Source organism: Telopea speciosissima, chromosome 6 (assembly GCF_018873765.1).
Source record: "Telopea speciosissima isolate NSW1024214 ecotype Mountain lineage chromosome 6, Tspe_v1, whole genome shotgun sequence".
NCBI lineage: Eukaryota > Viridiplantae > Streptophyta > Magnoliopsida > Proteales > Proteaceae > Telopea > Telopea speciosissima.
Window position 1 is genome coordinate 1,928,546 of NC_057921.1, and position 13,995 is coordinate 1,942,540.

Below are 13,995 nucleotides of genomic sequence, written 5' to 3' on the forward strand. Positions count from 1 at the left end.
CATAAGTAAGTGCTTGTCCTAGTCTCCCACTAAGTGGAACTCCTATTTGGACTCTGTTTTGCAAAATCTGATAGTGTCATTGTGTTTAAATGACCTAAAATAGGTTGAGTACCAAGTTTTAGACCCAAACTAGGTCTAAAACCCACTTAAACTAGGTTTCGAGTTGAAAAAAAATGCACCAACTCGAACGAGATCTCGATTTTTCCCAGGGTCGAGTTGGGGTCGAGTTCCGAGTTTTAATACCTTGTCTATTAAATGTGATCATTGTGGGAAGGACTAGCATACCAAGGACCGATGTTGGAAGCTTCATGGCCGCCCTGTCGATACCCCTGGGCGGGGGAAGGGTGGCTCCAATTGTTCCAATGCTGCCTGGGCAAACTAGGCATCTACTGTAGAGCAGCCTACTGATCCCTCTCTTTCTCAGGTTGTGGAAGAACTTCAACATCTCTGGAATATGATGACACTTTTGGATACGTCTTCATTTAGGTCTCCTTCTGTGGTTGCTTCGGCTATTTCTCTGCCATCCGACTCCGCTACCACTCACTGTACAGATATTTCATTTGGTGGGAATTGCACCTCGGTTATACCCGATTCTTGGGTCATTGACTCTAGTGCAATTGACCATATGACAGGTTCTTCCTCCATTTTTTTTCAAATATTCTTTTTTATCTGGCCATAATAAAGTTCGTGTTGCTGATGGGTCTCTTTCTCTAATCTCAGGCAAGGGATCTATTCAGTGCACCTCTTCTCTTTGTCGTTCTTCTGTATTGCATGTTCCTAAGTTCTCTACTAATTTGTTATCGATTAGTAGTTTAACTAGCGATTTGAACTGCAAAGTAACCTTTTTTCCCAATCGTTGTTTGTTCCAGGACTTGGTAACGGGTCGTATGATTGCATGTGGTACGGTGGTTGGTGGTTGGTGGTTTGTACGTGCTTGACAGTTCGCCGACAACATTGACATCTCAGGCCCTTTCTTTTGTTTCTACCTCTGCATTACTTGAGTTAAATAAGTGGCATCACCGTTTGGGGCATCCACCATTAAGTGTGCTATCTAGTTTATTTCCTAGTTTATTCAAACAATGGAATCCCAATGATTTTTCTTGTGATGCTTGCACTCTAGCAAAGCAAATTAAGAATGTTTACCCTATTTCTGATAGTAGAAGTGTGACTCCTTCTGGTTTAATACCTTCTGATATGTGGGGACCAGCCTGGTGTGTTTCTACTTTTGGTTTTCGATGGTTTGTTACATTTATTGACTGTTATAGTCACACTACATTGGTTTATTTGATACACAACAAGAATGATGTTTTTACCTGTTTTCGTCTATTTCACAAGATGGTTGAAACTCAATTTGATGCAAAGGTAAAAATTTTACGGTCTGACAACGGCAAAGAATACATGGATGGAGCTTTTCACAACTATTTGGACTCTAATAGTATTATACAACAGACGTCCTGTGTCGATACTCCGGCTCAGAATGGCGTGGCTGAACGAAAGAACATACACTTGTTGGAGGTTGGTCGCTCCCTCATGTTCACCATGACTGTTCCTCCCCATTTTTGGGGCGATGCCATTCTTGCTGCCACGTACTTGATCAACAAGCTTCCTTCACATGTCTTAGCTGGTCGGTGCCCTTTGGATGTTTTATTGGGGTCATCTATGTTTGTTGTCCCTCTAAAAGTCTTTGGCTGTGTGGTTTTTGCGCGAAACCACCATCCTCATGGGAAAGGTCTTCAGTGTATTTTTCTTGGATATTCAGCTACCCAGAAAGGGTATAAGTGCTACCATCCTCCTACTAGGAAATTGTTTGGGACTATGGATGTAGTCTTTCGGGAGTTTGAAGCTTATTTTACTTTGGTACCTCTTCAAGGGGAGATTCCAAGTGATGAAGATGGACCTTTAATTGCTCCTCTGGATGTAAATGTTCCTACCATAGAGAATGTGTTTGTTGAATTAGAGGATGGGATTACCAGTCGGGAACAGGAGCAAGGACAAAATGGGCAGCCTATAGTCCAGGGGGAGTCTTGAGAATCAAAAGAGTTGAAGACGTTCTCTCGGGGAACATACTTCCCTCCTCGTGAAACTTGGCATAAAGAGACCACCACCACTGCTCCCACACAATTAGTATCTACTCCAAGTCCTGATCCTAGTCATCACTCTAGTAAGTCTATTCCTGATCCTAGTTTGATTTACCCATTGCTATTTGAAAATCCAAGCGGAGTTGTACTCACCATCCAATTTCCAATTTTGTTTCTTATAATTCTTTAACTCCTTCATTCCATGCTTTTGTGTCTTCGTTATCCTCTGTTTCTATTCCTAACAATTGATAGGAAGCAATAGCCGAATAGAATGGAAGGAGGCAATGAGTGAAGAAATGCATGCATTGGAGAAAAATAAAACCTGGGATTTGGAGGTCCTTCCACTAGGAAAGAAACTTGTTGGTTGCAAATGGGTCTTTGTGGTGAAGCACAAGTCAGATGAGTCAGTAGAGAGATACAAAGCAAGGCTGGTTGCGAAAGGGTTCACCCAAACCCATATTTGCGAATTCAAGACCACCGATTGAACAAAGATTTTTATAAATATAATTTAACCTTCCGTCGGTCAAGGGCAGGCTTTCAAGGGTGGAATTGCAGAACAAATGTCCAATATGCTCTATCCGAAGATCCGTTTCTCTCTTTCAAGGCTAGACCACTACCTCCGACAGCAGGGAAGGTAGTAACCTAGACTTGTAAGTGTCCAACCATCGAGATGATTGAGTTTGAGGGGCTCGAGTGTGGTTGGCGAACTGCCTAAGCAAGTTCCATGTCCCTGAAATTCTCAGGCCGATGTATCGGGTCTTAGTGTATACGAGTTGTTGAAGCTGAAGGAGCAATACCACATTTGTTTTATCAATAGGGTTGGTATTGCTCCTTCATTTAGTTTGTAGTTTGGTGCTCTTATTTTACGACGGTAGGGACGATTGCTTCCATTACTGACCAGAAAGACACCAAATTCTCCTTTAGGTGCTTCAACTGCGGTATAGGTAGAAGGAGCTGGTATGGAAAAACCTTCTGTACAAGGTTCGAAATGGTGAATTGAGGAAGAGTAGACCGATGATCCTGTAGTCATTTGGCTAGTGCGCACTTTCGTTTTCTACGCTGCTAACTTAGGTTAGGGGTTTCCTACGCTAGGTGGGTGAGAATCAAAAGTAGTGCAAGTTGCTCGAATTGATAAATCAATGTCAGGGAAGTAGGTGCTAGTCCTGGAGATTTTAATGCCATAGATTATTTGCTACTGAAGAGCAATGGTCAGATGAGAGGATAACACTTCCTCGCATAGGACGAAAAGGTATGAAGAGAGAGGATCCCCTTGATGAAGACCTCGTAGATCTTCCAATCTATATTCTTTTTCGGACTTCTACAGTCGCATCGGGCGATTGATAAAAGTCAAAAGCCAGAGAATCAGACTACGGTTGAAGCCAATTACAAAGGTTCGGAGGAGGATGGGACCCTTTCAAGGAGGTGATTGATGGAATTGACTACCGAGAGACATTTGCCTCTGTGGCAAAGATGAACACAGTAAGAGTGATTATTTCTTGTGCTGTAAATCAAGGCTGGAATCTCCAACAGCTCGATGTCAAGAATGCCTTCTTACATGGAGAATTGGAAGAAGATGTTTATATGGAGATACCTCCAGGTTTTGCTACTCTAGCTACTTAGGGAAAAGTGTGCAAGTTGAAGAAAGCCTTATATGGCCTAATACAATCACCAAGGGCTTGGTTTGGTTGTTTCCATAAAGCCATGATTGCTAATGGCTATAAGCAGTGCAATGCTGACCACACGTTGTTTGTAAAAAGGGTGGGAAAGCATATCACAATTTTGATTGTCTATGTGGATGACATAGTGATCACAGGAAGTGATGCACAAGAAATTCAGAAGTTGAAGACTTATCTGGGCACAGAGTTTGAAGTCAAAGATTTGAGTCGATTACGATATTTCTTGGGAATAGAGGTTGCCTATTCAGCCAAGCGTGTATCTCTTTCCTAGAGAAAATATACTCTTAACCTTTTGGATGATACAAGGATGCTTGGGTGGAAACCTGTCGATACCCCTCTGAAGCCCAGCACACACCTGAAGAGTAAGGATGGTGACCCTTTGGATAAGGGTAGTTATCAAAGATTAGTTGGTCGGTTGAGTATCGTGAGTCAGTTTATGCATGACCCTCACTCTTCTCACTTAGAGGCAGCATACATAATTCTAAGGTACCTGAAGTCTTCTCCTGGAAAAGGAATCTTGTATTCTTTGCATAGTCATCTTCAGGTAGAAGCCTACACTAATGCAGGTTGGATAGGCAGTCCTGATGATAGAAGAACAACATCTGGATATTGTACCTTTGTTGGAGGAAACTTAACTACCTGGAGGAGCAAAAAACAAGCAGTGGTTGTTCGGTTCAATGCTGAAGCTGAATTTAGGGCCATGGCATAGTGTATCTTGAACTTCTCTGACTCAAAGGGCTTCTTCAAGATCTTCGTATGGTTATTGATCTTCCTATGCGGCTTTACTGTGATAGCAAGTCAACAATCAGTATTGCCCATAACCCAATCCAACATGATCGTACCAAACATGTTGAGATTAACTGGCACTTTATAAAGGAAAAGTTGGAGCAAGGAGTAATTTGTATTCCATTTGTTTAATCCAGTGAACAACTAGTCGATGTTCTTATCAAGGGAATTAGTAGTATGTTGTTTTGTTCTGTTATTAGCAAGTTGGGCATGTTTGATATGTAGGCACCAACTTGAGGGGGAGTGTTGTAATATGGGTTCAGAGGTAAAATTGTTTTAGGGGTAATATTGTCCTTGTACCTATTCTAAAATGTTCCCTCTCTTATTATAAATAAAGAATGGATGTAGTCACACTGACTAAGTCAGTATTCACAGATTTCAACATAAACTTTAACACATGCGGAAGCATTAATATAAACACTGCGGAAGCGTTGTATTAATTAAAACATTCTCATAAGGTAAATACACTGGTGGCAAAAATAACATAATACATCTATACCGTCCGTTATGGGACCAAAACGAGTGTTACTTATCACTTGCATTAATCTTTTCCAAAGTATCAACTTAATTACATCTAGTTGTCCCCACAGCTTAATAACTTGAATTTCACAAAAAGGTTTCTGTAGCAAGAAACTATATATATTAAATGATAACATGAAGACCATAACAACATCAAAGGTCTTCACCTCCGAGATCACCTGCCGAATACGCCTCATCATCTGTAAAAAGATCAACTTGATTGGGGTGAGCTTCCGCCCAGTAGGGAACAACAAATTCAGTACAATCAAAAGTAACTAAGTTAGGTCTTGGCCATTGTGAACTATCGAGCACGAACAAATTGAGGTTATCTCTCTAGATCACTTGTCGGAATGAATACTAGATTAAAACTTTTTAGATCACCCGCGTGAACAGGCTCTAGCTTACTCGCTGGATCACCTATGAACAAGCTCCAGATTTAACCTCTCTAGATCACCTGTATGAACAGGCTCTAGTTCAAATCTCGCTGGATCACCTGTGAGCAGGCTCCAGTTTAAAGTTTGTTGGATCACTCGACCGAACAAGCTCTAGTTTATACTCCCGCTAGATCATCTGCGTACACAAACTTAAAATTGGACTCTTTACCTTCCTACGTTTCTAATAACATGAACAAAAATAAAAAATAAAAAAAAAGAATCCCTATTGGACCCATCTCCTAACTGCATCATCCACCTTAACTTGCTGGCATATAAGACATCGCTCTACAAATTGAGCAATTTCCCTCTCCATACCATTCCACCATAATATACTTTAAGTCTTGGTACATCTTGGTACTCCTTGGGTGTACCATATAGGCTGTCTGGTGTGCTTATTTTAAGATCTCTTGTTTTAACTCTTCTTCATTTGGTACGCACAGTCTTGTTCTGAACTTCAGAACACCATCATCAGAGATAGAAAAGTCGGGTTTCTTCCCTTCTTGCACTCCTTTCCTGATCTTTTCTGAGAACTCATCATTACCTTGTTTGGCTATAATCCTGTCAAATATTGTTGATTGCACCATAAGGTTTGACAAGAGAGTTGTAGCACCGCTAACAATTACTTCTATTTCCATCTTTCTCAAATCATCAAGAATATGTCGTTGTGTTGATATTAGCTTTGCTAAAAATCCTTGTGCCTTCTTGCTAAGTGCATCAACAACAACATTAGCCTTCCCTGGATGGTAGTGAATATCACAGTCATAGTCCTTTATTAATTCAAGCCATCTATGCTGCCTCATATTCTACTCCTTCTGAGTACATATGTATTTCAAACTCTTTTGGTCATCATCAGAGATAGAAGAGTCAGGTTTCGTCCCTTCTTGCAATCCCTTCCTGATCTTTTCTAAGAACTCATCATTACCTTGTTTGGCTATAATCCTGTCAAATATTGTTGATTGCACCATAAGGTTTGACAAGAGAGTTGTAGCACCGCCAACAATTACTTCTATTTCCATCTTTCTCAAATCATCAAGAATATGTCGTTGTGTCAATATTAGCTTTGCTGAAAATCCTTGTGCCTTCTTGCTAAGTGCATCAGCAACAACATTAGCCTTCCCTGGATGGTAGTGAATATCACAGTCATAGTCCTTTAATAACTCAAGCCATCTACGCTGCCTCATATTCAACTCCTCCTGAGTAAATATGTATTTCAAACTCTTTTGGTCCATGTAGATTTCACACATTACTCCATAGAAGTACTGTCTCCAAATTTTTAGTGCGAAAACAACAGTTGTCACCAAATCATGGGTAGGGTAGTTCTTTTCATAATCTTTGAGTTGCCTAAAAGCATAAGCAACCACTTTACCATGTTGAATTACCACACAACCTAAACCCAAGTGTGAAGCATCACTGAAAATAGCTAAGCCACCTGATCCTGAAGGTATAGTAAGTACAGGGGCAGATATCAATCTTTGTTTAAGCCCTTGAAAGCACTTCTCACATTTATCAGTCCACTCAAACTTCACGTTCTTCCTGGTCAACTGAGTAAGTGGCACTGTGATGCGAGAGAATCACTCAATAAATCTTTTGTAGTAACCTGCTAAGCCTAGAAAGCTCCTTATTTCAGTCACGCTTGTCGGTCTAGGCCAATCCAACATTGCTTGAACTTTACTAGGATATACAGAAATACCTTCTTCTGAGACTATATGTTCCAAAAACATAACCTTATCCAACCAGAACTCCCATTTCTTGAGTTTAGCAAAAAGTTTATTCTCCCTCAGAGTCTGGAGCACAATCTTCAAGTGTGCCTCATGCTCCTCCTCCCTTTTGGAGTAAATCGGAGTATCATCTATAAAAACGATGACAACTTGATCAAGATAATCATGGAAAACTCTATTTATTAGGTCCATGAAAGCTGTCGGTGCATTAGTTAACCCAAATGGTATCACTAGAAATTCATAATGTCCATAACAAGTCTTAAAAGCTGTCTTGGGGATATCCACCTCCTTCATCTTCAGCTAGTGATTTCCCAAGCGGAGGTCAATTTTTGAGAATACCTTTGCTCCCTTCAGCTGATCAAACAAGTCCTCAATGCGGGGTAGAGGATACTTGTTCTTTATAGTGACCTTGTTTAATTCTTTGTAATCAATGCACATGTGCAAGGTACCATCCTTCTTCTTAATAGACAAAATTAGAGTTCCCCAAGGTGACATACTATGTCGTATATGACCCTTGTCCAATAACTCTTACAATTGACTTTTCTATTTCTTCATTTCGGATGGAGCTAATCGGTACGGGGCTTTTGAGATAGGTGCCGTACCTAGTATTAAGTCAAATCACAAATTCAATCTCCTTGTCCACTAGTAATCCAGACACAACGTCTGCGAATATATCAGGGAAATTTCTAACCACCTTGATATTTTCAAGGGCTGGCTCCTTAGCCTCAGTGTCCAAGACACTCGCTAAAAATCTGAAGCATCCTCACCTAAGCAGTTTACTCGCCTGCATGGCTGATATAATCCCTCAACAGTGGAGATCTTACTCTTTCTCCCTCTAATCCGAACTCTTTTCCATCTGAAGGTTCGAACATAACTTCCTTCTCAAAACATTGGATTCTGGCATGATATCTTGCTAACCAGTCCATACCCAAAATAATATAAAAATGTTGCATATCCAGTAAGTACAGATCTGCTCTAAGCTCCCTACTCTCTAGTTGAACCGTACAAGATTCAAGAATCATATATGTTATCATTATCTCTCCTGAGGGTGGCATAACACTCAGGTCAGTCTTTAATGTCTTAGGTAGAATCTTCAATTTAGTAGAAAAGCCATGCGAGATAAAAGAATGCGTCGACCCAGAGTCAAACAACACAAAAGCAGGATTGCCATAAATATTTAACATACATGAAATTATTCATGCATAATAATCATACATCACGAAGCATTCACCACCAAATAAATTATTAGTAACTACCGTTGGAGAAGCCTCTACGTCATGCTGAGTAAGTGCAAAGACTCCCTGGAACCATAGGTTTTTGACTCCCAAATTTCCTTGATCTTGTTGCTGCTTCCCCTGAGTGTTCCATAATGGGCAATTCTTGATTAGGTGCCCCTCCTTCCTACATTTGTAGCACGCTCTAGATCCATATCTGCATGATCCTGTGTGAGACTTCCCACATTTAGGACATGATTTAGGAGCCTTAGTAGTGGGTGCTCTCTACACGTGCTGTGTCTTCCACTGCTTCTGTGGAGAGGATAACTCTTGCTGCCCTGAGCTGGGAAATGCCGCATTCTTTTCCATTTACCTTCCACCTTCTGGGTTCCCTTCTCTGGCCCTTCATATAACAAGGCTCTCGTCACAACCTCAACATAGGTATTAAGTTCCAATGCTGTCACCAGTCTCTGGATTCCATCATTTAGGCCACTCTCAAACAATCGAGCCTTATTATCATCCGTGGCCACAAGGTGTGGTGCATATCGAGACAGCTCCTCGAATTTCTTCTCATACTCTGTCACTGTCATACTTCCTTGTTGCAGCTTAACGAACTCCGCTGCTTTCGCTCGCCTAATAGTGATAGGGAAATATTTCTCCTTAAACAACTCCAAGAACTGGGCCCAAATAACCTGTTGGCCCACAAGAACACACTTGGTGGTCTGCCACCACAAATCTGCTTCTCGTTGCAACATGTAGTTAGCACAAGCTACCTTCTGCTCATCGGTACACTGGAGGATTTCAAAATTCTTCTCTAGCTCACTTAACCATCCCTCTGCTACAATAGGATCTGCAGAGGTACCCCTAAAAGCCATGAGGCGCAACTTCTTGAACTTTGTCACCATTCTAGACGTGCCGTCGATAGGCCTAGGGGGATTGTTTGTAGGAACTGCCTGAGCTTGCTGCATAGACCCAGCAAAGGCTGCAACAAAAATGCCAATCATTTCATCTCGATTCATGGTTGCACCTTGAATAGGTGGTGCGGGGAGATCTTCCTCTTGCCGCCAGTTTGGTACCTCAAGTACATGTATCTCATCCTCATCTTGAGGCTGTTGGGAGCTTTGACTGTGCATAAGTGGTGCCATTCTCTAGCAACCAAAATACTGAACAAAAATTGCATCAGACAACATTTCATGTTTGTCCAATGCGAAGAAAACAATATGCATAAAGTTTATACTTACATATATCTATACGAAATGATCACACATTATAACCTATGCCACCAGTTCTAAATCATTCATACGTCAGAGCTAAACTGCTCTGATACCACTCCTGTAAGTCTGTAACGACCCAGGTGTATATAAATCTTGGTACTTAGTACTACCTGGGTGTACCATATAGCAGGGGTAAGGCTGCATACATTATGGACCCTCCCCAGACCCCGTAGTGGCGGGAGCCTCGTGCACTGGGTATGCCCTTAGATCCTGTTTTGGGTTAAGTCACTTGTGACTTGGCTGTACATTAGATTGGTACCGATATGAAATTAGTAAAATGTTTTTTGTGATCCAGTAGATAGTATCATTAGCCATGGTTATACTGCATTTTTGTCTTGCTCATACATTTGTTACTGGCACTGTTGCAAGTGCTTGTGTAAAAGGATGATGATGTGTCCATTTAGGATTTGATGGATCTGAGAAAAAAATTATTGAGTTCCTTTTTTTTTTTTAATTTTTTTATGTTATCCTTGTTTGTTTATCATGAATGAACATCTGTCATATATATAAACTCGGCCTTCTTTGATTTAAAATTTCAGAGTGGTGGCAAGTATTAGATCATTTTCACTCATTTATGACCTTTCTGTAGGTGTACAATTGCTATAATTTGAAAGATATTGTCAGTTTTTAATATTAAATACTATTCTTGAATGAGTTCCCAAATCCATGATTAAAATGTGGAGTATCTGGCTTAGATATAGATTTAAACCAAGGTTTCTGTGTTTTTGCAACACTATGTGGTAGAGATAAGATGAAGTGTTGAATTGAAAGCAAAAGTTGATTTATGTGCATGTTGCTGGATTTGGTGATTATATTAATCATGTTTCTAGTCTCAAGCAGTGCATAGCACAAGGACTTTTATCATTAGTTTGATTACTAGCTGATTCCCATTCCCTGGAAAAATTTCCATGGAATCCTTAACCGTAAAAGATTTTTGAGATGGTAGTATGTTGTTGTCCTAAATGCTCAGATTTTAGCAATAATGGAAGTTTTCATTATTGATTTGTTCGATACTTTCTCTGCAGTGTCAATTGGCTTTGAGAAAAAGAAATGCCCATTTGCTTGTATCTATATGATTCTGTGATAGTTGAGAAAAGGCTTGGTTGAATTAGCTGTGTCGAGTTGCGTTTATGCGACTCTCTAATAAAATTCATTAGTGTAATCTGATTGCATGAAAACAGATGGTATGATCTCGTACATCTCTCGTAAAGCTTTCATTCTCTCTATCATAATAATAATAAAAAATATTATACAAACATGGCATTGCCTGAGTGAAAACAATCCTTATCTTTTACTGCTGAGAAGTTAATGTTTGGCAGACCGATTTTTGTGACTGAAAAGCATGATCTTGATGTTCACCAATATCTGCTCTAGGATTGTAAACTGGCATCTGTTTCATGAGTCAAGGCATTCTGTTTGTGGGTTTTTTCTTTGGTAAATTAGAATTCTATTGTATTTTTTATTTTTTTTTAATGTTTCCTTGACACAACTGATTTGGGCTGGAGGCTGCATTTAGCAGCATGGGCTGGGCAGACAGAAGTGGTTAGTTATCTCTGCAAGGACAAAGCTGATGTTGGTGGTGCTGCCATGGATGACATGGGTGCACTTCATTTTGCTGCTCAAAAAGGTCATATAGAAGTAGTCCGAGTTCTCCTTGCATCAGGGGTATCTGTCCAAGCTTCCAACCGTAAAGGCCTGACTCCCCTGCATTATGCTGTTCAAGGATCCCATCTGGAGCTCATTAAATATTTGATTAGAAAAGGTGCCAATCTGAGTGCAAAGACAAAAGCAGGGAAAACCCCTGTTGATGTTGCAAACAATGAGGAAGTTAGGTCATATCTAGTAGAATGTGAAGAGTTATCGAAGAGAGGAGAAGATCTGAAAGGCAAAGACAAAGAATCTGTTGTAAATAGATCATTGGAAGTGAAGAGAAGAGGTTCTCCTGAGGAATCTGATCTAAAGAAATCTTCAGAAAAATTTGCAGATTCTGACAAGCATGGTGAAAAAGAAGGAAAGACTGAACCAGTTAAGTGGAAGGATGAATGTGCCGCGACAAAGGAAAGCCTACCTAAATCCAAGAAGGCAAGAGTTGCTCTAAATCATCTTTTAGCCGAAGATGATACTCAAGAAGTATAGAACTTGTGAAGGATGTACGATTGGAGACCACATTAGGCTTGCCTCAAGTTTCTGAAGCTACTTGTCATTCCCTTTTCTTTAACCAACATGTTTTATTGGTGCAAAGTTCATAAACAGATGATATTTTGTAGATAGCATCAAATTGAGATGGGATTGCTTTGCTACATGTAATGTTCACTTTATTTTACCATCTTATGGTCCAATTACTAGATTTTTTTTTCTTCTTTCCTTCCTTTCCATAACATTTCTTTATGAAAACAAATAATATTTTAAGGAAATAAAATACTAGTTACATTTTGAGAGAACACTATATCCTATGTTTCCATTCTAGCCTGATTAGCAAACGTACTTCTACAAAAATAAAGTGCTTATCCTTCAAGATAATATTTACAACATCATCAGAATGCAAAAGCGAAGAAATGTTATTAAGAGTCCGAAACAATTTCCATATCCATCCAAAATGGGTCCTGTGTAAGCCACCTCACTAAATCCAAACTGTCCACCCAAATCTCTAATCCCTTATACCCCTGGTCCCTTGTCCTGTGCAAAACGTGCATGAGTCCTTTCGTTCTCGATTCCTGAACTCACTCCCAAAAATTCTGAATAACTCATAGTGTTATACCAGCACCCGCACCCCTACCCAAGATCTTACTATCTTATCTTGTGTGCCGTGTAGATGAAGCAGCAACCTACATTGGTGAATTGTTTGCAATGTTCGTCAAACCAACACATAAGATCATCGATCAACACATGGGATTGGTAATCGATGATAGATTCTTTAATCAAGAGTGGGGAAAGTTCGTCGATGATGATTTTACCGACTATCCTTGTTACATTCGCACCCGGACTTGCTATTTAATAATAGTTTCTCTCTTGTGACGTGTAGATACTGCTACCGTGTACGTTGGGAAACTGTTTTCGCTTGTGGTCAAACCCAGCTACAAGATTTTTGACCAGTTCACAGGTCTGCCTGGTGAAGAGAGGTTCCTCAATCGGCAGTGGGGGAGATTTGTCGATGGTGATTTCGTCGACCATCCTCCTGGTACGATCCCCCAGAGTGAAGAGTACCGAAAGGCGTTTTCTGTGTCCCCACATTTAGATACCTCACTCAGCGATGAGCTTTGCATCGCAATCAGGCAACTCTTTGGGATCACGAAAGACACGTCGTGACAGTTGAGGAGTAAGATATTGCCCTGATATATGTTAGTGTACTCTCCCCTCTATGGCCTTGAAGTGTGGGCCAAAGCCCAACAACTTTCCTTGAGGTTTTGCCCTTACAGCAGCGACGGACTCACGAACGAACTCACAAGACTACCTCCCTCCATGAATCCGTCTGTACTGTGTCAGGCTTTTGAGTGTTTTCCTTATGTGGGGCCCACACCCCGTGCCCTAGACATTGTTCCTGAGTCCCCAGACAAGGTGGACCTCACCCTTGGTCCCCTTGAATGGTGCATGTATTATATAGGTGGGCCCACTAGCCTATGGTGGTATTTAAATGAGTTTTACTGTAAGGACCCTAAGCCAAACAGGCCCTAGGTGGGAGCATTTGTTATAAATGCACAGCCCAACCATTCATTGGCTCTTTCATTTCTCCTACCAACCAAATCGTTGAGGGCTTGGAGAGCATTGAAGGTGAAGGAGAAGGTGATTGGAGGGAGCTATTGGAGGTGGAACCCACTCTTTGGGCTCAGCAAGGCTGGTGAGTGCCATTCCCCTCTCCCTCTCTTTCCATTTCAAAGTGGAAAATCCCCTATGGATCGATCTAACTTAGGGTTTCCTTTTTGAAAACCCAATGTCACTATTTGGTACCCTACATGGAGACCAACCCCTCTCTTTCTCAATGCCTTTCATGACTTGAATGGCTTGAGTTGCTGCTCAATTCCTTGAGACCTAAATCTAGGATTTGGAAACCCTGGAGGTGGTTCCAAATCCCTTAAATCCTCTAAGGCCCATGTTGGGCTAGGTGCTTTGGACCCTAACGAAGCTTGGGACTCACCTCCCTAACCCTTGGAGCCATGTGGTCTCAAGAATGGAGGGTTGGAGATGGAAATCCTTCCAAATCTTGAAAAGAGATTCGACGGATGCACGAACGGATTCATCATCGTGGTTTTGTCATTGATCCGTTCGGTATAATCTGGTTGACTGGTTGGGACGGAGCCA

General features: G+C 40.9%; 1 protein-coding gene across 1 annotated transcript in view; it reads left to right on the forward strand.

Moving 5' to 3' along the window:
• LOC122665233 (putative ankyrin repeat protein RF_0381) overlaps window positions 1–12,025 on the forward strand; it is a 35,415-nt gene extending 23,390 nt beyond the window's left edge. Inside the window, exon 2 of the mRNA XM_043861323.1 lies at window positions 11,205–12,025. Coding sequence (XP_043717258.1) covers window positions 11,205–11,835 — 631 coding nt within the window. The 3' untranslated portion in view covers window positions 11,836–12,025. The remainder of the gene's footprint in view (window positions 1–11,204) is intronic.
• The last annotated feature ends 1,970 nt before the right edge of the window (window positions 12,026–13,995 follow it).